Source organism: Panthera tigris, chromosome D1 (genome assembly GCF_018350195.1).
Source record: "Panthera tigris isolate Pti1 chromosome D1, P.tigris_Pti1_mat1.1, whole genome shotgun sequence".
In the NCBI taxonomy this organism is placed as follows: Eukaryota; Metazoa; Chordata; class Mammalia; order Carnivora; family Felidae; genus Panthera; species Panthera tigris.
In genome coordinates, this window is record NC_056669.1 from 71,711,290 (window position 1) to 71,736,807 (window position 25,518).

A 25,518-nucleotide genomic window follows, 5' to 3' on the forward strand; every position below is an offset into this window, starting at 1 on the left:
TTAGACTTCTGCTGGCAGGACACTCACAATCCAGGCATGGAAGCTATGTTGAAATGATGGAGCATAGCAGCTCCTAAGGTGCTGTTACAGTCTATTGTCCCTACAATCTATATATTTAACAGACCCTGAATATCCTGTGACACAACCAACCAGAACAACTCCACTGGTGCCGTTCTGGCCAATCAAGTCAACAATGTTTCATTTTGAAGTGCTAAAATTGGGATATACCCAATAAAGTGAAATATGCCATGGATAAACACGCATTCTGATGGACATATATGTGAGTCTATATGTTATAAAGACACAAGCATCCCCACTCCTGTGTAATAGATATTTGTCCACACTTACCAAACATATAAAACATGCTTTGTATATATCTAATGCTACTAAATGTCACAAAAACACTCCACAGTGGACATTGTGATGCCTTGCCCAGATCCCACCTCAGGACTGAAAGATTTACTCTCTCAACCTGCAGGGACTGTTGGTGGTAGCCAGCCTTCTTCAGCTGTCGGTCCTCTTTGGCATTGCTTCAGCTAAAGAGAGTCACCTCACCCAAGGTCATGTCTCCTGCCCAGGGTAGCCCTCATCCAATGACTGGTTGACACAAGTGTGTGAAAGCTCACCACCCCCCCACACACACACCCAATTTGGGACAATTCTGAATGGCCATGGCAGCCTCGAAGCTTCCTGTGGGGTTTTCTGGGGCTTGACAGACTGCATCATAAACCAGTCCTTCTTTTGTCCTTTTCCTCCCATAGGTGGCAATGAGAGAGAGCACACCCCAATAAACATTCTCGCTAGCCTCGATCTCACGTCCCACTTCTCAAGGAACCCAACTCTGTGACACACTCCTCTGTAAAGACTGTCCAAATAAGAGAGTGACAAGGTATGCTTAATAAGTTATAAGGTTTTGTGACAGAAACACCTTGAAAAACTCTAAAACTGTACTATGGGTTACAAAGAACAAATTCATAAATCTAATTTATGGATCTTTATATTTAAGAAAAATAAGATAATTCCAAAGTGAACAACTCCAAAGACAGTTAAAATGAGTTTGTCACAATCCATTCCACCTATCTTATTGCATTGTTATATATTTACCCTCTTTGACCTCAGAAGAAAATCTGATCTTCAGAAGAAAAATCAGTATCCTATGGACCATCACAAAATTAAGATGGATGTTTTGATTATAAGAGAGCCAAAGCTACTATGATACTGTTTGACTATTCAGTACCCAAATTTTAACCCTAGTAAAGTCATCTACAGAGACCCCAGTAAAGTCATCTACAGAGACAGCCCCATAAAGACTTTCAACTGGGAAACCAGGGTTTTCTGGTTCTGCAGAAACAACTTTTACCATTTACCCTCAGGGGCTCAGTTACATTCATTGTGACATATTTTAGGTCAAGTTTGGATTTATTAGTATTTTTTAAATCATAACCTAATCTCTAATCTCTCTCCTGTGTCTTCCAAAGCAAAATAAGATTTCAGAACCTCAGACTTCTCCCTCCCAAATGAATTAAGAAAAGTCAATGACCAATACATAAAATTAACCTGTAGTATTTGAAGTTAGTAGAACCTTTAGTTTGAACTCCAAATCTAACTGATGATACAAATTCAACAATACAAGGTCACAGTGTCAGACAGAAAGATCATTGCTGGAAGTAAGGTATGCCCAGTGCCAATTTACTACTAGGTATGGTGCACACGGATTAGGATGCTCTCTTCCAGGCCTGGTTGGAATGACAGAGGGGCTGGCAGAATTGCCTCAACAATTCTGAATTTATTTCTCATTACCCCTTCAAACTGAATGGCTTAAGAACACATTATGTTTTAAATATTTTCTGTGCTAATATTCCAAACAAAAATTTGTAGATGCATTTTTCCAAGAAGATTTCATTCATAACATTAATCAAAAGCAAATGATTTTCATAATTTAATAAAAGAATGGTTTTTTAAACAAAATAATTTGTGTGGGTTTTTTTTTTTTTTTTTTTGTAGAATGAAGTTTCTGAAACGTATTAATTCTAAATACATTTTATTTAGCCCAGTGATTTTTCAAGTAGGGGCAATTTTCTCCTTCCTCCCCCCATAGAAGACAATTGGCAATTGTCACCAAATGGAGGGTTGCTACTAGCATCTAATGAGTAGAGGCCAGATAGTTGCCCCCACTCTGCCATGATAAAGAATTATCAAGCCAAAAAAAAAAAAAAGAAAAAAAGGCAATAATGTTGAGGTTGAGAAATCCTAACCTAACCTAATTAACCTGAAGATTTCATAGCTTTGTGTAGCAACTCATCTGGAAAAGAGTTTAACCACGTGAGTTAGCCAATATGCCAAAATCTGAAAAATTGACTATTTCCTTCCTCTGCCCCTCTCATTATTGTGTGAGCACTTCTTAACTGTGCCAAAATAGTATATTTTGTTCTATATATTCAAGGTCACCCATGGTTTACTTAAAAGGTATAGGAAATAAAAGAAAATGCCTACTCCACCAGGAATGTACTAGGTATATTCACACGTATCTTATTTCATTGTAACTCAGGTTACTATCCTCATATTATAGATGAAGCAACTGAAGTTCAGAGAGGGTAATCAACTTGCCAAATATCACACAGCTGGTAAGTGACAACTCAGTGACTACTATTTCAAGTGAGAATATGTATTTTAAAACTCTTTAATAATTTCTCCTATATGCAAAGAAAATTCTGAAATACTAATGATTGTTACTACTCAAAGAAAATTTCTGAATCATTAATAGTAGTTAATAAGGTAAGGAGGATAATTAGCTTTTTACCATATATTTTTCTGTATTAGAAATTTCAGTAAACATGTATTACTTTCTTTCACTTGAAAACTAATAAATTAAAAAAAAAGATTCTTATAAATAAGTCATTGACATGCTTCTCAGATTAATTTTAGGACTAACCCTTGACAAAATAGTAAAGTAGGAGATGGTACCAAGTGTATGTATCAGTCTGTTGTTGTTAACCCAATTTCCCACTCAATATCCCTACACCAAAACTTATTTATTCACTCACCCAGCTCCCCCAAAAGGATCTTATAATATTATTCACATTAAAAGTAAATATGTTATTTCATGGTGTTCTCACTGAGAAAACTATCATAGATCAAAAGATCAATTCTGTGTTTATCTCTAATATCAGAATAGTAGAAGAAGTTTGGGGGCAAGACTTTTCTTCTTTTGTGGTCCTGAAACCTCACTCTGTATGTAACCATCTACCCAGGAAGTTCTCAAAAAGGGGTTCTGCCTTGTGAGGGTGAGGTACTTAGTTGACCGAGCGGATCCAGTGATTGGCATGTGAACCGCGAGTCCCAAGTATATAAAAGTTTATGGCTTAACAGGTTACCAAAAGACACACATTTCCCCAAACAGTTTCTCTCCTACCTGATCTGAACCTCCCACCAAGAGGATCAATCAAGGCAAAGAGGCCAAGTAATCAATTTTTTATTGATTGTTTGATGTTAACATTAGGAAGTCAGTGCAATGAGGACTGACATAAAATTTTTTATTAAACTTTGGAAAGTCAACACTTCCAGAGCTAAACCTTCTAATCTATGTGAGGACTTTGATAATGTCCATACTTTGAGAATTCCATCATACTTCCATCCCCTTAAACCCCAGCCCAGCCCTTGAATCTCAGCAGTCTGCTAGTGTGGCTAAAGAGTATAGGGGATCAATCAAGGATGAGAGGTTGATTTAACATGAGTAATGGCTCTGTATTGCACTGTAATTGGCTGAATTGTGTCTCCAAAATAGATTTGTTCAAGTCCCAACCCTTGGTGTCTGTGAATGTGACCTTATTTGGAAATGGGGTATTTGCAGATGTAATCAAGTTAAAACAAGGTCACACTGGATTAGAGTGGACCCTAAATCGAATGATTTGTGTCCTTATAAGAAGAGGGAGATTTGAACACACACACACACACACACACACACACACACACACACACGCAAGACAGCCATATGGAGGGAAGCAGAAATTGGGAGTGATGCAGCTAAAAGGCAAGGAATGGTAAAGCTTGCCAGCAACCATCAGAGGCTAGGAAGAGGCAAAGAAGAAATCTTCCCTAGGGTTTTCAGAAAGAGTATGGCCCAGCCAACACCTTGATTTTAAACTGGCCTCCAGAACAGTGAGAAAAGAAACTTCTGTTGTTTTAAGCCATCTAGTTTAGTCATTGTTACAATTTTAGGAAACGAATATACCCAAAATCTCAGACTATTACACCACCATACCTTTTGAAGAGGAAACAAAGAAAAACACACAACATTCTGGTTATAGCTATACATTCAAATACTCAAGTAACAGTGCACATGACCTTATACTTGTATCATGACTTTTTCCACATGCTACCTTAAAACTCCTAGGAAATAGGACAGTATAAGCTTATTCAAAAGAGTAGAATGTCTATCACAGCACCCATGCTAGAATTAGCAAGGATAGAAACAAAGCGGAGGTTCTTGGTTCTAACTTATAAGTTACAGTCTCAGCCTGTAGTGAATAAACATACGAATGGAAACAACTTTTTAAATTTATTCTAAAACTATTACTAAAGACACTGCCCACTATTCTACTCATGTGTCCCTATATAGTTCTCATGTTAAAAAAAAAAAACTTTCAGAATGTGGCACTGGGAAAATACTGTCATCTCTTTTTTAAAAAAATGGCATGTTTCATTCACTCATCAGATAATCAGAATTTTTCACCCAGTGTACTACAATAGCCTCTCAACTTGTCTCCTTATTTCCATACTTATTTTTTTTCTTTTTAAGTTTATTTATTTTTGACAGACATACACACAGAGAGAGAGAGAGAGAGCATGCACACATGAGAGAGGGGCAGAGAGAGAGCAAGAGAGAGCATCCCATGCAGGATCTGTGCTATCCCTACAGAGCCCGGTGTGGGGTTCAAACTCAGGAACCTGTGAGATCATCACCTGAGCCAAAATCAAGAGTCAGATTCTTGAGTCAGAATGTGTTTACATTCTTAACTTCTACAGTCCAGTCTTGCATATTGGTCAGGATGATCCTTTTATATGTAAATCAGATCATGTTTGTGCCCTGAACAAAACCCATCCAGGGATTCCCATCACTCTCAGAATAAAATGCAAATCCTTTCCAGGGCCTACAATGTCTAGCAAGTTCCACCCCAGGTTATCACTTTACTCTGTGTCCCACCTCTCTTCCTTCTCATATGCTAGTTTTGCTACATGGATCTCCTTGTTGGTGGTCTATACTCTAAGGTCCTCTGTACTTATCATTCCTGCTGCCTAGATCCTTTTCCTCTGACTCATCACATCACCTACACCATGGTCTCCATGAAGTGCTATTTCCTCAAAGTCCATTCCACCCCATTGAAAAGAATAACCCTGTAACTCCCTACTTCCTTAACTTGCTTCTATTTCTCTCATGGCATCTATTTCACCTCCTGACTTTACTGACATTACATTACGTAGTTTTTAATTTCCTCATGGCCTTTGCTCTCCTAGAGTGTAAGCTCAATGAGAGCAGGGATTTTTGTCTGATTTGTTCACTGTTGTATCTCCAGTGCCTGGACCAGTGTCTAATACAGAATAAGCACTTGATACATAATCTGTTGAATCAAAAAACAAATGAATGTGTTTTGAAAGTTGCTTTACTTTAATTTTTTGCCCTGGCGGCTAGGGAACTTAGCAATAAATTCAATGGTGAGTCACAGTAAAGAGTAACCTTCATCCTGAGCATATATGCTTCTTCCTTCTTTTTATATATTCAGATATTCTATTCCTCTTCTAATAACCTCATATATTCCCTTTATTACAAAATATTTTAAATCTTTTGTAATGGGACAGAAAGATACCAATAGGCAGGTAGGTTGGGTGCCAGGTTGGGTGCGTGGGAGGCAACCCCACAGTAAGTGGGAAAGGGTGTATTTGTTCATCAGCAGTAACGTCGAAGCCTTCAAGCTAGAAGCCCAAATCTTTGGCTGCCTGGAAAGAGTCAGAGGAGAGTGAGCTAATGGGTCCAGCAGAGCCAGTGAAGGAGGGAAGCAAGTTTTACCTTTTCATTCCTGCAGTTGTTCAGCCCCATATTGTTCATGGAAGATAGTTTCCCATCAACACCATGTGGCTGTTGCTGTTGTTGCTCCCGCTGGATCTGTTCTCGCATCTTCCGAGCCTCCTGAATGGCTTTCATCACTGTGTCCTGATCTCCAAACAGGGCAGGGGAGTTGAGACTGGACAGGATATCTGCACACACAGGATGCATTATTAGAAGCTTATCAGGTTAGATGCTAACAAAATACTGCCACTATCCAATCCCCTGTAGAATGCTGCATTCTCCAGACAAAGAAAGGGTATGTTTGTTATTAAGAAAACTGCAATACTATACATAGAGCACAGGGAAACCAAGCTGTGCTGGGTTTTTAGCCCTTGGAGGATACCCCAGCACTCCAGTCCCACCTCCTCACAGATGAGGGTTCCTAGATTCCAATTTTGTGTGTGTGTGTGTGTGTGTGTGTGTGTGTGTGTGTGTCTGTCTTCTGGCTACATCTACCAATTAGATGGGGAGTAGTCGGGAAGAAGGGGGTAGAGACAGGTACGGAGATCTCTGTGCAGGATGCCTGTTACCCTGGGTACACTAATGCAAGAGAGCTGTCTCTGGCCTAGCAGAAACAAATTCTGTGAGGCTACATGTGTACATTAGTGACATCTTTATCTGTGTGCTCATATGTCCACTGCAGGAGAGAGGAGGCGGGAAGGAATACACTGCACTCCCCATTCCCCAATCACTGGCTGGTTAATGAAGCATTCTACTCATCATGCTGCCTCAGTTATTTACCAAGAGAATGACAACCCATTCCCTACCCCCAACCGAACACCCACTGCTCTCAGCTCCCTGTTTTCGTGATAGCGAGGCTATATGTGTGGGAATGGTTTTCACATCAGTACAAAGCTCCAAGTACAGTGAGAATAAATATTTACTTTCATTATATTCCATGCAACTCGGAGGGGGAAAAATGAAATTAAACTGACTAATTCTCCTCCATGGCTTCTATTTTACTGTAGGTTAAAATTAATACTTTATATAAGCTTTCCCAATTTTAGACAGAAAGAGGGCAACTGCTTGCTGACTGATAGATTGCAGCTGCTATGGTAAAGTTTAATGCGATCCACTTGTTTGTATCCTGGGATGAACATTTCATAGCACATGTATGTGTACATGCATGCACACACCTCAGACAGAACAGAGAGAACCAGACTAGAGTCAAGCCTATGCCACGCCTCTACGTGTGTGCAATACATGTGCATATGAATGCGTTTAGAAAAAATTCCAAAGGCTGTCTATAGAAAATTATTTAAAAGTCAAACAATCACTTGTTAGGATTTAGAAAACCCATTATATTTTGCTCTGGAACTCTTCTGATAAAAACAAAACAAAACATTTCTATCCAATATTGCCTGGACAAAATTGTGATTGCTTCAGCCTATTTCTAGCTCATGATCCAAGAAATATGCTCTGCTGAAGGATAAACTCCATAAGAGCAGGGCCTGTGACATAGTCTCCTTTGTCCCTCATGATGCTCAGTATACATAGCAAATACTTTCCAAACAAAATTCAGAATTAGACTATGGAAAGGCTATTTCAAGATCAAGCCTAGTATTTATCCTTAAGTTGGCTTTTTTTTTTTCCCTTATCTCATAGCTTCCAACAATCCAGCAACCGTATTCACATGCTGGAAACGACTCACTTCTCTCTCCCACACGAGTATCACTGACTTGGAGTGAAAACCTCCTGGCCCCTCGAGGAGGCACTCTGACTCAAAATGAGAATAGGCTGCTGTATGAATCCTAATGTCCCAAATCTGAATGAGGAAAAATTATGTCTCACCATCAGAAGATTCACTTAACCCCAGCACAGTGCAGCAAACACTCCAACTGTGACCTCACATAAAACAGCACTGAGTTTATAGAACTCAGGTGAGAGGACCCAGATTCTAGTCTTCTTGGCTTTACTAATTAATAGCTACCTGGCTGTGAGCAAGCCATTTTACCTGTAAGAATCGCAGTTTACTTTATCATACAATGAGGGTAATAATGCACTACCACATAAGATTATTATGAAAAATCAAATGAGATATGTAGGCAAAAATGACTTTTAAACTGCACATGACTACACTTACATATTATTTTGTTTATTATAATAAGCATTTCAGGCTCTGGGACTCAATAAGGCAAGGAAGGTAATGTGAAGAATCTAAATCCCCAATCCCTTGGCATCTCTGTATCTTACAGAAAACTAAGAGGCTTAGTAACAACATGTTAATACTTATTTGGCACTCTGCTACTGACAAATGCTTTTACATTTATTGTTTCATTCCACATGTGTATGTAAATCTGTTGGTATTGGTTCAGTCCAGTCTTTTTAAATAGCATGACTTCTAGGTGTCAGACACTGTTAGGCATTTTATATGCATTTTTCTCTCTTAATTCTCACAACAACCTATGAGCTAGGTAATAATATTCCCCTCTAAGAGATTAGGAAACTGAGTTCACAAATATTAAATAACTTTCGCAGGGTCACATAACGAGTAAGTGAAGGCTCTGAGTCCAAGTCTGTCTGATGCCAAAACTCATGTTTTTCCTCTCTACTTCTCACTGGGGTATGAATGTCCCTAGAGATACTTGGCAATATATCAGAGAGTGTAAGAAACCAGAGGATCATTATGACATATCTTATCAGATACCAATCTTGTTTCATATTATGCCATTGAAGCGTGTCATTCACATTTGTTTTAAAGCAAAACTAATAAGGAATAAGATGTAAAATTCACATACATTTAAAAAAGAAAATATAAAGCTTCAAAGAAACTTGGGACTTTTAGCAGGCAGCTTGGAGGTCAGGTCCCTTTAGGCCCTTGGAGTTTTGTTGATCACTCTCGTCTGCCTAGAGTTGCTTCAGCGGCAAAGCACTAACCAAACACAGAAATCCCCAAGTCTCTGATTTGCTAGATCTAACTCATCAGCATCTAAATAACCCATCCCGGCAGGATTTATATTATGACTTTTCCAAAAGTTCTAATCACCCCAAGACACCAAAAGGTGTTAGTTATGTTTTAGTAGAAAGGATTTTACTTCCCCACCCCCGTCCCCGGGACTAAGGAACATTTTGGAAACAGGGAGCAGTCAGCACTGAACAGGTTTGCTTTATTTTTACCCAATTCATACATCTGTTCCTGTTGTTGACCTTTCCATTTACCTAAAGAGGATCCTCTTCCCAAACTTCCTCCAATGGGGCTGGGGATGCTGCTTTTGTTAGGCAGATTAACGGGGCTGGTTTTGCTGGCTGGGAAGAGACTCTGGGTGGGAGATGTTGGGGACTTTACAGGCTCGGCTGTCTTGGGTCGGGAAGAGAGATTTAGCGGCTGTGCTGCTGCTTCGTCCTACAAGAGTTTAACATAAATAATTATTAAAAAAGAAGACAAATGAAGCACATTATCACTTAGTAAGCCACAGTTATTTTACACCTCAGAGACAATGCCACATTCTCCTGCAATAATAACAAAAGAAGCTAATTATCTACCTCCTTGAAGATTCATCGGAAGGAAACCTCATTAATTTCCCTGTGTTATGCTTCTATTTACATTAACTGTGTAGTTGGATCATTCTTTTTGCCAAATTAAAATCTGAATTAGCTCACATTACAGCTTAATTTCCTAATGTGTTTTCAAGGATCTAAATTAACCTAGGGCATTTACAAAGAATTATTTAAAATTTCAGCAGCTCTGTAGTGCTTTTGTGTTATTCTCTCTGAAAAGTTCCTGCAACTATAAATAGGCTCTGCAGCTAATTTTTTAATATATATTTTAAATCAAACAATTGCAAGTACTTTAAAAATGGAAACACAGGCTTCTTCTGCTCTCCTGGGCCTCTGCCCAGGGAGCCGCATGCCACAGCATGGCTTCTATGTGGCTTTCTGGGTGTGGACACGCCTCATGGTCTATATTCTGGTCTCTATTCATGTTTAAAATTAATTTTTGCAAAGAGCAAGCACACATTATAATTATGTTTTACATACCATGCTATATGTAATTTATTTTTCATGTCTAAAGTGATGTTTCTTTATAATCTTTGCTACACATATTTACAGAGTGTCTATTTTAAGATGCCTGCCCTTCTATACCAAGCACAGTATTCACATATCTGGCTTGTAACTCTAGTGCAACCAGGAGCTTGAAAGCTAAGCTCCTTGTCTTTATTTTGTCTCATTTATCCTGCCGTTAAACACACATAACAACACGTCCATCATTCTAGAAATTTAGTTGTAATATAAACATGTTCATTTAAATGTTCAGGTTTTTTTTTCATTCTTTTTTTTTTTTTTAACGTTTATTTATTTTTGAGACAGGGAGAGACAGAGCATGATCGGGGGAGGGTCAGAGAGAGAGGGAGACACAGAATCTGAAACAGGCTCCGGGCTCTGAGCTGTCAGCACAGAGCCCGACGTGGGGCCTGAACTCACGGACGGCGAGATCATGACCTAGGCCAAAGTCGGCCGCTTAACCGACTGAGCCACCCAGGCGCCCCTAATGTTCAGTTTTAAGATCTATATTATTGTGCTCTAAGATAAAAATTGTTGGCAAATGTTAACTTCTGTTTTGCTTCTGAAAAGGCACAGAGAACTTGCTTTTAATGCCATTTTTTAAAGCACACAGTAGAGCTTGGAAACAGAACATCCTCCCCGTTGGCAAACATGTGACTTCTCTGGGGTTCAATTTCTTCATTTGTAGAAAAAGAGAGCCTGATTCTAGCTGATCTCTATGGTCTTTTCCTGTATCAATGGTCATTGTTTAAGGGGAGGGACAAAAAAGATACCAGAACAGACTACTCAAGAAGATTAGAAAGAGAAAATAGAAATCACATGCACAGAGAAGCCAGTACACAGCAGGCATTGTGCTAGACACTTTCACACATATTCACTCCTTTAACTAGCAATAAGTCTATGAAGTTGGGGAGTACTGTTCTAAATTGACAGGGGAGGAAGGGTCAGAGTGATAAAATCACTGTCCAAAGCCATACGTGGAGGGACAGCACTTGAATTCCACTTTACTGGATTCCAAATCCCAGATTCTCTTTCTATTAAACTATCAGAGAAAATAAGTCACTCAATAACGTAGTGAATATTTTTTTTTGTCTTGGTAGGAAATAGATAATCCAGTACATCTGTTGAGATGTACATTTATCTATATCTACACGGAGGATAGGTCTCAGGAAACACAGTTATATCTACTATGCACGTCAAAAACATCTTACGTGCATCATTACAATGTATTTCTCTTTTCTCTACACTCAAAGGATATTTAGACTAGTTCCTTCACTCCTTTCTAAATAATAGTGATTTATATGCTAGATATTTGGTTTTCTCCATGTTTCTTTTATTTGGGGTTCACTGTGATTCTTAGATATCTGAGTTCAAAGTGTTCTTCAATGTTAAAACATTTTTAGCCATTACTTCTTCAAATATATTTTTTCTGCTCCTTCCTTTTCTTTCTGGGGCTCTAGGAGCATACTAGGTCATTTGATGTCCAACAGCACTGATAGTCTTTTTTTTTTTTTTTTTTTTTATGTATTTCATTCTGGATAGTTTCATCATTCCATCATCAAGTTCACTAATCTTTTCTTCTGTGATATCTAATTGTTACTAATCCCATCAGTACTAATCCAGTATAGTTTTCATCTCAAAAACTATTTCTCATCTCCAGACATTCCATGTATGTGTTCCATGTCTTGCCTTATAATGCTCATATTTTCCTCTATCTTCTTGAACATGTGGTGTTTATAATATCTTTTATTTTTCAGCTTTGAATATGCTCTATTTATTTTCATAGCTCAGTAATTGCCACTTCCACCAACAATGCCACTGGGCATGGGAAGCATTAAATCCCTTGTCACCATGGCAGGCCTGATACTGGTTCTCACAGCATGCCCTTAGCTTGACATAAATTTTGTGGGTGTGTTTAGGGGGATGATTTGCCTACCTTCTCATTTGGCAAAGTTGGAAGTCCCTATAGTAGCTGTTTTTACCATCTTAACTACTAATTCTATCATCTGAGCTATTTGGGGGCCTATTTCTATTGATTGAGTTTTCTCTTCATTATTGTTCATATTTTCTTGCTTCTATAAAAGCCTGGCAATTATTTTGTTAATGTTTATTTATTTTTGAGAGAGAGAGACAGAGCACAAGTGGGGAAGGGGCAGAGACAGAGAGAGACACAGAATCTGAAGCAGGCTCCAGGCTCTAAGCTGTCAGCACAGATCCCCACGCCGGACTTGAACTTGTGAACTGTGAGATCATGACCTAAGCTGAAGTTGGATGCTTAACCAAGTGAGTCACCCAGGTGCCTCAAAGGCCTGGTAATTATTGAATGGAGGCTACACACTGTGAATTTTACAGTTCTGGGTGTTGGAGTTTGGGCATTTTTCAAATATTTTGGACTTTGTTCTGAGACACATGTTCTGAGACACAAAAATTTGATCCTTTCTAGGCTTGCATTTAAGCTTTGTTAGGCAGGTTCAGAGCAGCCATTAATCTAGGGATAATTTGGTCCCATTACTGAGGTAACACCCTTCTGAGGAACCCTACCTGATACCCCATGCGCCAGGAGATCTTTCCACTCTGGCTAATGGGAATACAAACCCATTCTGAGTGCTTTGTGAACCTTGTGATAGCTTTGCCTGCTACATCTGGTATTTTTCATTGGCCTCAGAGGGTTTCTTCATATGCATATGATGATCAATACTCCACTAAATACAGGAGAATCCCCTACAGATTTTCAGTCCTCTCTCCCTCTGTGCAGCTCTCTCCTCTCTGGTACTCTACCTCACAAATTCTTATCTACCTTGGCATCCCAAAACTCTGAACTCTATGTCTCTATTCAGGGAGCTGCCGTGTTCCATGTGGGTATGCCTCCTTGCACTCTTACCTATAAACAACCTTTCGACAGTAAACTGGAATAACTGTAGTACTTTTCTCATTTGTTTCTCTTTTCTCAGGAATCACTGTCCTATATTCCTACTGTAAATATCTGAAAATCATTGTTTTATATGTCTTGTCCTGTGTTTCAGTTACTTAAGCTGGAAGACTAAATCCGATCCCTGTTGCTCCATCATGGCTGAAAATGGAAATCCTCCAGGTATTTTGTTAGGCTCTCTTGGTACACAACTAGATGCTTCAATTATGATCGCTACCACCACCACCACCGTCATGTTTATTACCATCAGATCATCATCATCATGATCACTGCTATACTAACATTAATGAAACACTCACTATGTGCGAGAGGACTTAAGACTCATGATAATACTAACTCCCATTTCTCAAAGCAGAAAACTAAGGCTGAAAGAAGTTAAGTAAATTGTCCAAAGGGACAGATGGTGAAAGTGGTAGAACTGAAATCTGAACAAAAACATTCTGATTTCCAATATTGATATTTATTGTAGATAAAAATTCTCAGGGAAAGAAGGTAGAGTAAGATGATCTATGTTTAATTTTGTTACCTTCAGCAAACTATGCCTCATGTCATGTGGTCATGTTATATACAGAGGGAAAGCAATGATTATAGACAGAAATATTTTAGTGACCATAATCCTTTCAATTAGCAAATCATGAGATTATTCTCAGAACTTCTTCATTAGTAGGCAGAAGCTTTTATTTTTTTTTCATTTAAAACATTTGCTTTATGTCTTGGTCTATATATTTTTACCCACACATACAACAAACAATCTAGTAAGTATAAGGAATGTTTCCTTTGTTATTAACATAAAATATAGTCAAGTCAAATTATATAGAGAACTCCCTAAGAATTTGCATGTGGTCAAGTGAGTAATAAAACTCAGTTGGCCCACAAAGCTGGAATGGTAAAAGCAGATGTAAACTTGAATTTAGCCAGGGAACATTTTACTCATCCAGTAAAGACTTGGTTTGGTGCAGTTCCATTTGGCCAACTCACTTATAAAGTGACTTTTTCATGTTAAAATATCTAATACTCAATACTTCAAGTCAATACCGTCTGATATGTTCATACTCTAACAACTACAATTAAACAAAGTGCTGTGGTTTGAGTTGTAGCGTTCTCTTATTCACAAACAGAAACTCTTGGAACACAAAATAGGTAGCTTGTTTCTGTAAGTAACGCTATCTTATTAAATGTAAGCTGCTCTTGTTATATCTCAGTATTTCTAACAACAAAGCATAAGTGTTCATCTATGTCTTTGGAGAGTTTAAAGCATGGGTGGCATTAAATTAATTCCTTTGGGCAGGAATTTTGAGATACTCAAAACTTGGAGTATCTCAAAATTGCAGGCAGGAATTTTGAGATACTCAAAAACATTATGGAAAAATAATACATTTTCAGTGGCTTTGTGGCATTTGATGCTATTTTGTTGGCCTTAGATGTTTCCCTGTGAAAATCTAATAATTGCAAAATTTCTCCAGATGTAGTACTTTGGGCACATTACAACAATACATCTGCGCTGGCGTATCCCTCCGAGTAGATAAGTCAACGATACAAAACAATTGTCCCCCTGAACTATATTATAAAAACCAACCAGTACCACCTATAGGTACCAGCTGCAGCACAAAGTTGGAGCGCATCATCCATTTCCCTCTGTCGCCAAGTACCTCCTGGGTGCCACATTTTAAGACACTGAAAATTAGTGAGGAAAGGCATCTATCAATGTCCCAGCCATAACTTGGGAGAGCCTGCATATCCTCTCACAACTACCGGGCATCAAAGCATGAATAGATAATGATACCACTCATTCCTCAGAGCCCATTTTATAAATGTTTTCAGAGGACAGTCCTTTATCCACAAACCATATAAGGCCCAGCACTAGATTCTTTTCTGTCCCCCTTTTTAAAATCTAAAGTTTTGAGAACCTCCTTTTCTGGTACTGTAAGTTGGCTCCCACCTGTTTCAGGAACTTAGAGAGAAAGTGTCACAAATCTATGAGAAAGACTGGTAATAAAACCATGGCCATTCATGCCAATGAACATTAAAAAATAAAAGCCAGAATCCAAATGGGGAAAACTCTTGAGAAGTGAGTTTGCAGATTTAGGTAAAGCGCTCACAATATGGCACTATTGTTATCAAAAGGGAAACACCTGTTTCTCAGTGCTCAATCATGAAATTTACCATAAAGAGAAGCATTTGGGTTTCCTTTATGCTGCTATGCTTCCTGCTGCTTATTCCCTACCCAGCCTGGTTCACTACTTTTCTTGTGAAGCTGTTTTCCAAACTGTTTTCACAATCCTGCAAAGCAAGTACCTTAACTTGAGTTACAGGGCTGGTCCCTCTCTTTTCATTTTTTATCCCGGTAGGTGAGACTGCCCCTGCTGTGTTTGGTGGCTGTGGAGCTGATGGCATCTTTGCTCCAGGTGACACCTGCATGCTGGCCAGCTGAGCGGCATAGAGCTGCTGCAAAACAGGGGAGACAAACATTATCTCTTTAGATGCAGCTGAAATTGAGTTTCAAAAAACACAAAACAAAACAAAAAACAAAAACAAAACTTACCGTGTTGTTACATAACTACTCCCCTGACAACCTTGTGATTTCTCTTTCACTATCTTTTAAAAAGGGAATGTGAGAGCCCAAATAATAGAAAGAAAGAGTACTAGTATGGGAGCCATTGTCTTGTTCCTGGTGCTTGTAGCAGTAACTTGATGAACGTGAACAAAGGATTCGGTTGCTCTAGAACTCAATTTCTTCAGTACAAAAAGGAATTTGACTAAATGGTCTCTACGGTTCTTTCTAGCGCCTAAAATCTTTATGAAAAGTTCTTTAAATGTCAATATGTCCATTCATGCAATTTTAATATTCATGAACTAAGAAACTAATCTGAACTTTCCTAGGGATTCCTGGAAGAACACTGTTCTTATTTAATACTGAGCAAGCTTCTCTGGGGATGCTGATCCTTCCGGATGATAAGAATGCTGCCTTCAAGATCCCCAGGCCCAACAGCAGGCATTGTTTTCTTGGGGTCTTATTTCTAGGCAGCATATAAAATAATCCCCAAGAGAATATAGCCAGATTTGTGACCAAAAAAATGAAATGAAATGAAATGAAACTTCTCTTTCCTAGCACAGGATGTTAAATCCTTGACTGTTGTTTTATTAGCTTTTGGTTGAAATTGATAATAAATGAATGTGTTGATCTTCTATGGTTAGCCAGAATTCAGATGCCTCAGTCTTCACACTGTTTAATGCTTGGGAACTCCATTCAAATATTTTCTTTTCTTCTTATAATCAAGATTAAGCCATTACCTTGACAGTCCTATGTGTATCATAATAAAGAAGCTTCCTAGTTCATCAACCACAGAGAAAATAGCTCAAACTTTGTCATATTAGTAAGGGGGAAAAAAAACAGGTGGTTTGTATGTAATTTCCAGCATTACTATCATTCAGATGGACAAATAAAAAAAATTACAGTAATCAAAAACAGACCTTTCAGCACATGTAATTAAATGAAAGCTTAATAAAGAATAATTTGCAAGAGCCAGATGTGCTTATGTCATGATTGTTGCTTTCTTTGGAACAATTTTTCTAATATAACAAGCCTCTAAAGAAATTAAAGTTTCATAATTCTGTATGTGCAATGACTCAGTGGCAAGAAAAATTCACAAGTAAGAGTAAGTCAAACTGCTAGAACTTAGGGGGAGAAAAGGCTGCCTCTTCTATTTCCTTTTTACTCTGTGGTATCCTTTTCCTTTGAAATTCAGCCAAGTGTCTTCAAAAGAGGGGCAAGTGAAGCTTCTGAAAATTTGCTTCTTGGATAAAGCCACTGAAGAAAAGTTTGGTATTGAATGGAGTGAAGATGGTTGAGAGCTGAGATAGTGTTGGCTACATGGTATCTGGTATCATGACTAATGTGCCCTACGACTGAGTATTAAAGAGTCATGAAATCTTTGAGAGGCGGGAGTCCTTAAGCATCATTTATGCCTTCATTTTACCTCAATAATTCACAAGATCAGACGATCTTGAGGCCTCCAGGGAACTTCAACTAGTGAAAAAAAAACCACAGAAAAAAAAAATCCCTGGGAACAAATCTATTTTTTTAAAAGCTGACTAAATTCAGAAATCCTTCAGCTTGAACAAGATAGTCGCTTTTTAGAAATAATGTTAATTGCTTCCTCTAAAGCTTTGATAATCATTTATTTTATATCTCTCTCTACTGGTTTGTACCTATGAGAGGAATGACCCCAGAAACACTGAGATTCCTCAGACTTGGGGTTCCTCAGAGTTCCTGGTGAGCTGCCATCACTGATACATTAGAAGCAAGAAGGGGCATCTCCACACACCACAAAATTTATAGAGCTGAGTAAACTGGTCAGTAGGAGATCAGAAAAGATTTAGTAGAATAAGCTTCGAAATAAAAAAACCAGAAAATAGAATATGATGTAAAGATAGAAGGCACTCACGAAAATAAAAATTTTCACACTCTGTCTGACAAAATGCATAATTTTAGATATAAGTACCGTGCTTTTCAGACTGAAGATTGCAGATCTGACCTGGGTAAAAAGAATGTCGTTCATTGAATAGGTATAGGCTTGCCAAATGATTTCAAAGATAGCTCATCTTCTGAGCTAACACTAATTGAGTATGTTCTATATGCAAGGCTCTGTTTTAGGAGCTGTGGAGGTTTCAAAGTCTTGGGATAGGCATATAGTTTTGGAGAAGATGTAAGATATAGATCCTTAACACCTGATGTGCACTTTTTTTGGTGGCACTTACCACTGTTTTTAAACCTGTGCTTAGTTGTGTATATATGTCTTATCATGCTTGATAGACTGTAAGCTTATTGAAGTCATGATCAACCTAATTATTTCTGAGGGCAAGCAGAGAGAATAGTACCTTGCAAATAAGAGATAGCCAATCAATATTTTTGACTTAACATACTATATGTTAAGAAGGAGAGATATTTTCTAAAAATGAGGCAAAAGAAGTAGTACATGGTTATATTTATCATACATAATGAATAATGTTATGGTGTTGTGTTTCAAAAATAAATTAAATAAATAAATAAATAAATAAATAAATAAATAAAAGAAAATAAGCCCAGCCCAAATTAAATTACATTGTTTCAAAAGAAATGATTCTTTTGAAGTTATTTGTTGAAATGTTGACTAGAAAGCTTTTTTAATAACTGCTAGCTTTAGTCACCTGTGTTAAACTTTTCTAACACAAATTCTACTGCTTGAGCAGCAACTGAGGGGTGGTATTGATTTTTCTTCTTAGTTTACTTATAAATTTAAAGTTTCTCTAAATGATACCACATCCTTTTTGAAAGAACATAAAATATTAGTTATCCAAGTAAATAGCTTTAGTTAGAAAAGTCCTTTGCAGACTAATGGTTTGGGAAAGAAAAGGGTTAAGCTCTGATTAATGATTACGCAAGAGTTTACAAAAATGTCACTCCACGTAGGATTCTGAGATCATAGTTCACAGACACAATGATGATAATAATGAATATTCATTTCCAAACACAGTTGAGGTTTAAAAAACCAACAATGTAGTAAAGCTTATAACAGACTTAGCCAGAGTCCCATAAACATTTAAACTTTGGTGAAGACTATTTCTGTAAATATAGACTTTTTTTCCATTTAAAAAAAAAACATTTTTCCATTTGAAAAATGTTCGGTGATTGTTTGGGATATTGAGTTGTTTCTTTATCCAAGATATATAAAAGTCATGCAGTGCATATATGTAAAAATGAGCCTAGCTAAATATTTTTCAAAATTATAAAATCACTCAGATTTTATTGGAGCACTTTAAGAAACGCTTTCACTATTTTATGGCAGAAATATTCCACCTTTAGTATTAGTTCGGTTTTAATAAAGTAGTCATTATTAAGATTTTGGTAAGCTGAAAACTGACATACTTCACATCTAGAACTGAAAGGGCCTTAACAGATCATTTAGTCTAGTCTTACCTCCTCATTCTTCTGATGAGAGGAGGACTAGAGAAGAGAAGTACCACGCTCAAGATGATATAACTAGATAATAGAAGAACACTTTGGCTCTCATTCCAACATTACCATTTAAAGTAGAAATGGCTATATGATGAACCAACCTCTGTACATCACGAGTACATTTCCAGCATTGATGAATTTGTTCAACAACAAATCTTTATCAAATGCTTACTATTAACTAAACACTATGCTAAACACTGGAGGTACAACAGCAAGCAACTTGGAAACAGTTACTGCCTTAATGGAGCTAGAAAGAAAACCTGATATTAAATAAATGCTTAGATAGTAACTGTGAATTATGTTCAGGTTAAGTGCTGAGAAAGAAAAATACAGAATGTCAAAAGACCATCTAACAAAGGCATTTAACATAGTCCGGAGAATCAAAATCGCTTCTCCAAGGAAATAACACTTTAAGTAAGAATTAACCAGGAGGAAAGGTTATAAAGAACATTCCAGAAAAAAGAAACATTGATTATTATGGCCCTGGGGTAGAAAAGAAAGTAACGTTTTCAAGATACTAAAAAAGGGCCAACATGAAAGGACGGTTAAGTGTGGGTACAGTGGCATGACAAGAGGCTAGACAGGGGTAGAGTCTTAAAGGCCACATGAATCATTTTAGACTTTATTCCCCCAACAAGAAGTATCTAGAAAAAGCAATGAATTAAAGCCAAGACACAAAGAATCTTTTCTATGCTTTATCACCAACTTATTGACGAATCTTTTAAATACATTGGACTAAGGAAGTCCTATGAAGATGTCATAAATCCATACCTCTAATACTATTTCTAGACTTCTGTGTCCTGAGACTAGCCTTCAAAAAAAAGCTATCTTGCATTTGTATCCTAGTGACACTTTAATAACTAGGGCTACTTACATTCAACACAAAACAGTAGGTCCTACCAAACTCAGCCTTATGGTGAAATTCTTGTGTGTGTGTGTGTGTGTGTGTGTGTGTGTGTGTGTGTGTGTGTGTTTGCTTATTTTTGAGAGAGACAGACAGACAGAGAGACAGACAGAGTGTGAATGGGGTAGGGGCAGAAAGAGCGAGGGAGACACAGAATCCGAGGCAGGCTCCAGGCTCTGAGCTGTCAGCACAGAGCCCGGCGTGGGGCTCGAACCCATGAAACGTGAGATCATGACCTGAGCCAAAGTTGGACGCTTAACTGACTGAGCCACTCAGGTGCCCCTGAAATTCTTGAGTGTCTTCAAGTAGATACACCAGTCTATGGCCAGGACCTAAAAAATGTATTTTGTCAGAGTCATCTTATAACACTATTGTACTTGGAAAGAGAGGCACGTTTTGCCCCGTACAGCCAAATTCATGTCAAATTATGAGTGGTGTCAGTGTATCTAATACTTAACATAATATGAAATATACATTTATAGGTATATACATTATACATACATAAATGTGTGTATATATGTATACATATGTATCATGTATATACCTGCTTTCTGGGATAAAATCATGTAAGCTCTCCTATGGAGAACCCCATCGAAAAAAAAGTGCAAGGCTTATATTCTCATAATCGCATGATTTTCACATAACCACATAACCACTCATCCTGCCATTCAGTCATCACCCTCATTCATTCATGTGTGAATTCAACAAGCATATATTGTACGCTAACTCAGTCAGGTTCTGTGTTAGGTATTTAACATTTATTATTTTATTTAGTTTTCTAAATAATTATAGAAAATGGGAATTATTATCTATTTTATAGAGTCAGTCTTACTTTAAAGTCCATGTGCTTTACACAAGCTCTACAGTGAATTATAATGAAACCCATTTCCTGTTCCTAGCCACCAGACAAGAATCATTGTCCAAGGAGAAGAGAGATTCTGATGTTGCTGCTGTTCTGAGTTCTCAAATAGCAAACTATATTTCCAGATGTCTTGCAGTGACTTTTTCTAAAATGGCACTTCACAGCCCTCACATACAGAAAGGGTTAATGGTACCACCAGCCAGCCACCTTGAAGGAGCAAGGGGTGCAATTTTTATCTAAACAGCTCCCTTCTCCAACTGATCTTGGAGCCATAATAGAAGACACTTGAAATACCCTAGTGACACATATTGAAGAGACTGATAAAGTAAAAAGAACTATGCAGAATATAGGTAGAAATAGGGGAACTTGATACAAATGGAAATTGACAGGGGCTTTAAATTGGCACCAGTATGCTCCAGTATATGGAAACCAACAGTAAAAAAGCAGGCACAACTTCACACACCAGATTCTCTTTGGAGTAAATTCTCCTGTGTTTTGTCATTTCAATTAGAAAGGGCATTTTAAAGTGGCCTGTCGGAATCTGGCCCAGAGAGAAAGAAAAAAAAAAATTTTTCCCCTCAAATATAACTAGCCTATTGGTGGATAACGAAGAAAGGAAGCGAAGGGAAAATGCTCCTCTATAAAAACAGATTCAATAGGCACTACTGAAATTTCAACCCCTACCCTTATATTTACCCCACCTGCTGTGGTTCCACATAATATCTGGGAACCCCAGATCCCTGGCCCTGGATAACTCAGATCCTGTTCTTGTATACAACACACTACTCGGGGGTTGGAGAGGGCAATAGAAGATGATGGAGTCGTGAGACAAGCAGGGTTGGTAGGGGAGCATCTTTAAGGAAATGCCATTTACTTGAATGATGCTGCCTAACACTAGGCCCCAAGCCTGGCTCAGTTCTCCAGGGACATCCTGGGTTTTGTTACCTTCTCAAAACAATGCTGATGACCATTCCCCTGCCTACCGAGCAAGGCATGCTATAAAGCTGGACAAGTTCAGCTGTGAGGCTGTGAGAAGGTAGAACGGAGACAGGGGTAATTAAGCAGCATGATTTAGTGCTTGTTCAGCACAGGGAAGAAAATATGTCAGTAACAAGTCATTACAGACTGAGGGCGGGGGGAACGGAGAAAGCTTAAAAATAATTTGAAAGAGATCACAAATACTTTTACTTCTCATAAACCTCCAATGTCAACAAAACGATCCAGGAAATATGGCTGTGGTTTTATGGAAGGAAAGAACTGAAGTCCTTGTTTTTCAGCATAGAAGGCACTTGTTTAGCTATACCCCTAATACTTGACACCAAAGAAAATTGGCTGTAGGGATAGGAGATGAGAAGGAATAAGGGAAGAGCTACCACACCCACTCCTCACGTATTGGGTTAATTTCCAACTCAACCTTCTCACTTCTCCTGCCATATTCTTTCCTTTTCTGTTAACCCCTCTTGTCTGTCATACTTCTACTCATGTTTTGAGTCTTGGTTAAAAGTCACTTTCTCCTTAAGGCCTTATCTGAACCCTGTCTCCCTTGTGCTCCCCCCATATCTCATCATCTATTCCTGTGTACTTGACGGAAATTTTTTTTTTTTATGTCTCTATCTCCCAGCAAATTCCAAGCTCCTTAAGGGAAGGACTGAGTCTTCTTTAACGTGTCCTCAGCACCTAACATCATGCCTGATATTTAATATATGCTGTGTCAACAATGATCACTAAAACTCCTTTATTTCTCTTCTTGGCTCTATCTTTTTGGAATTGTTATCATTTCTGCCCACACCTTTTTCTTATTATACCTTTCCTCACAGTCTCTCCAAAAGGATCCCCAGAGATGGAAGTCTCTTTCTTTGTTTCCATCTTCTTGAACTTATAACATGTGGGTTCATCAAGTCATGCATTGATTTTCTTATAAAGAAACACCAGATAACACAATGTTAGCAGAAGGAAGAATTGTAAACATCGTTTAATCCAATCCCTTTGCTTTACAGATGAGGAAAACTCAAGCCTAGAGAAGGAAGGTGATTGCATAAGAATACCAACTGACAAGCAATAGATAGAAGGAAATCTAGAACCCAAATTTACTATTTCTCCCATCCAGTGTTCACACAGACTCTTTTCTTCTTGTTTCTGTTCTCTTAGGGAACTGAGTGCAAATAGAATATGTACATTTTGTCAGAGCTTCTGATCTGGACTTCATAAAAGGGCTGTTTTCCCACCATTCCCCCAGAATTGAAAGAGAAATGTATCCTATATATATTTGAAAAATAATCATTGGGCACCCAAAAAATAATTGATGTGGTAGAATTTTATTTTAATATTTGTTTTTAAATGTGCAGATTTTAAAATGCAACGACAGTAATTAGCTTAGGTAATTATCATCATGTTAAGGTGTTTTCAGATTTTTTAAAGTAAAGTTTATGCAAATATACATAAAGAGCCAAAAAGCTGTCTCAGGTGAGAGTGGACCTATTTCATCCCCTTTGAGATTTCAGCTATTTGCCTTTCCACAACAACCAAAGAAAAAATAGAACAAGCATTGACTGTAAGGCATTGGAAAGCCAGGACCTGTTTAATTCATTTCATTATCCCCTGCAGCCGGCACAAGAATGTCAAGTAAAGAAAAATGAATTGAAAAAAGAGTTTTCCTGGCTGAAGATCCTCTTGCCTATTTTCCCAAGCACTGAGTAGCTCCTCTGACATAACTCATTGTGCTACTGGGGTGGGAGGAATGGGAAGAATATGCTGGAAGTGGAAGAGAGGAGAAGCTGTAAAAGAAAAGAAAAAAGAAAAGGGGAGAGGCTCAGGTCAATGGTCCTAGCCTTACATGAGGAGACATTTTTTAAAAAAATCCTGAATGCATCAGGTTGAGCACCCAGTCAGTCATCTGCTACAAAAACAAAACACAACAAAACAAAACAAGACCAAAAGAACACAAAAAAACAGAATTCATTCTTGGATGACACCAATTATATTGGAATGCATTCAGAAGAGCTTTTCTTTATAGAACACAGTTGCATAGTGGAAATAAGTAAGCATAAACAAAGCAACCCCCAATAATTTTAAGAAGAAAATTCAATCTCTCCTTGCCTTTCCAAGTATCTTTCAGGGTGCCAAATAAAATATGTAAATACATAATGTTTTATTTACAGAAATAAAGTTCGGTCATTGAAACAATTAGTACTTTGGTTTTTGAAGCAAGATATTCGAAGAGGTGATAATGAGGGCAGTTGCAAATCGACATTATGGGAACGAACCTGACTGTTTTCCTTCTGTTTCCAAGAGCTGGGCAGGCAATGCTGAAGAGACCCAGTTCTCTGAATGTGCTCCAAGTGGTACAGCTTGCATTCGTAACGCTCCTTTAACTCTCTAGTCACAAAACCGTGGCTCATCAGGGAAACCTTAAACAAGTGCATCTTGACTCTACCAATAGGAAATAAAAACTCATCGAGGTGTCCAGAAATTGGATTTGAAACCGAAGTGTTATTTCCCATAGCCTCAAAGTCACAGGGAAGTTTCAGGGGGTGTATATATTTGAGTACAAGCTGAATTGAATAAAGTACTTTCAGTAAATGAGTAGATGTTAGGTCCCTAATATTTAAAAGCATTGTTTCTTTGTAACCAAAAGGCGAATTTTGGTTTGGATTCATGCAAAAAGTATTTATTGGCTGGCTACTAATGGCCAGGTACTATTTGGGAAAACAGGAGTGAGCAGTGACTTCGGGTAAGGGGGGCGGGGGGAAGATGATGAATTAGCACGCAGATGTGTAACTTTGATGCTGATATGTGCCATGGGATATAAAGTGACCAGGTATATGAATGTAAGGGAGGGGGCGTTTAATATAGAGTAGGTCAGGAAAACTAAAAGAAGGGTCATTTGAGTAGAGACCTGAAAGAAGTGAGGGAGTAAGGCGTGTGATAACCCAGGGAGAGCATCCAGGGCAGAGGCAAAGGAGAGGTGAATGTCCTGAGGCACAGAGATGCTCGTGTTTGGCGTGTGTGAAGAACAGCAAGCATGCCAGTGTGGCTGGAGCAAAGTGAGCTTGGAAAAGGGTGATGGGTCAGATGTCAAAAAGGTATCAAGGAGGCCAGATCATGTAGACCTTAAATACTACCAGACTGACTCCGGACTCCATTCTGAGTTTCCGGGTTTCTAGGAAACAACATCACAACAACATGGCAGACCTGGAAATCCCTCAGCAATACCCACAGAAAAATCTGGAGATATGCCAGGACTGCCTTGCCTTGGCCCATGATGACTGCCAAGAAACCAGATGCTGTTGCTTGAAAAATATTCTACAACTGCTCAGCTTTTACACCCTTCGATTTCCACCCGTACTGAGGCCCCCAAAACAACAGAATGAAGATAAATATGAGTAAGTATGCAATGAAAAAAATAAGTTTTTGTTCAAATTGTTAAAAATATATATTTGGGAAAATAAAATTGCATGAAAGAAAAGTATAGTATTTTCTAAATGTCATTTTTCTTCACTTTAATTGATGGACAGAACAAATGTGGCTGGTTGGAAATAAACATGTCTGTTATAAGAAAATGTTTTTAGTGTTTTTATAAACTGAACTTGGTTTTTAATTTCTCAAGAGACTATGGAAGACTGAGCATAAGAATCATGCAAATGAACAAAATTCATACCTATGATGAAATGCATAGATTTATTACACAGAAATTTCATATTAATAACATAATATTCATTAATAA

The 25,518-nt window shown here is 38.0% G+C and overlaps 1 protein-coding gene across 17 annotated transcripts in view; it reads right to left on the reverse strand.

The window, feature by feature from the left end:
* SOX6 (SRY-box transcription factor 6) overlaps positions 1-25,518 on the reverse strand; it is a 398,531-nt gene that overhangs the window by 74,609 nt on the left and 298,404 nt on the right. For 16 of the 17 annotated variants that reach the window (XM_042959663.1, XM_042959670.1, XM_042959669.1 and 13 more), the window contains 3 exons: positions 15,330-15,479; positions 9,263-9,446; positions 6,065-6,252 (listed from right to left, as the gene is read on the reverse strand). In XM_042959663.1, coding sequence (XP_042815597.1) covers positions 6,065-6,252; positions 9,263-9,446; positions 15,330-15,479 — 522 coding nt within the window. The remainder of the gene's footprint in view (positions 1-6,064; positions 6,253-9,262; positions 9,447-15,329; positions 15,480-25,518) is intronic. The other variant, XM_042959659.1, reaches the window with a different exon arrangement.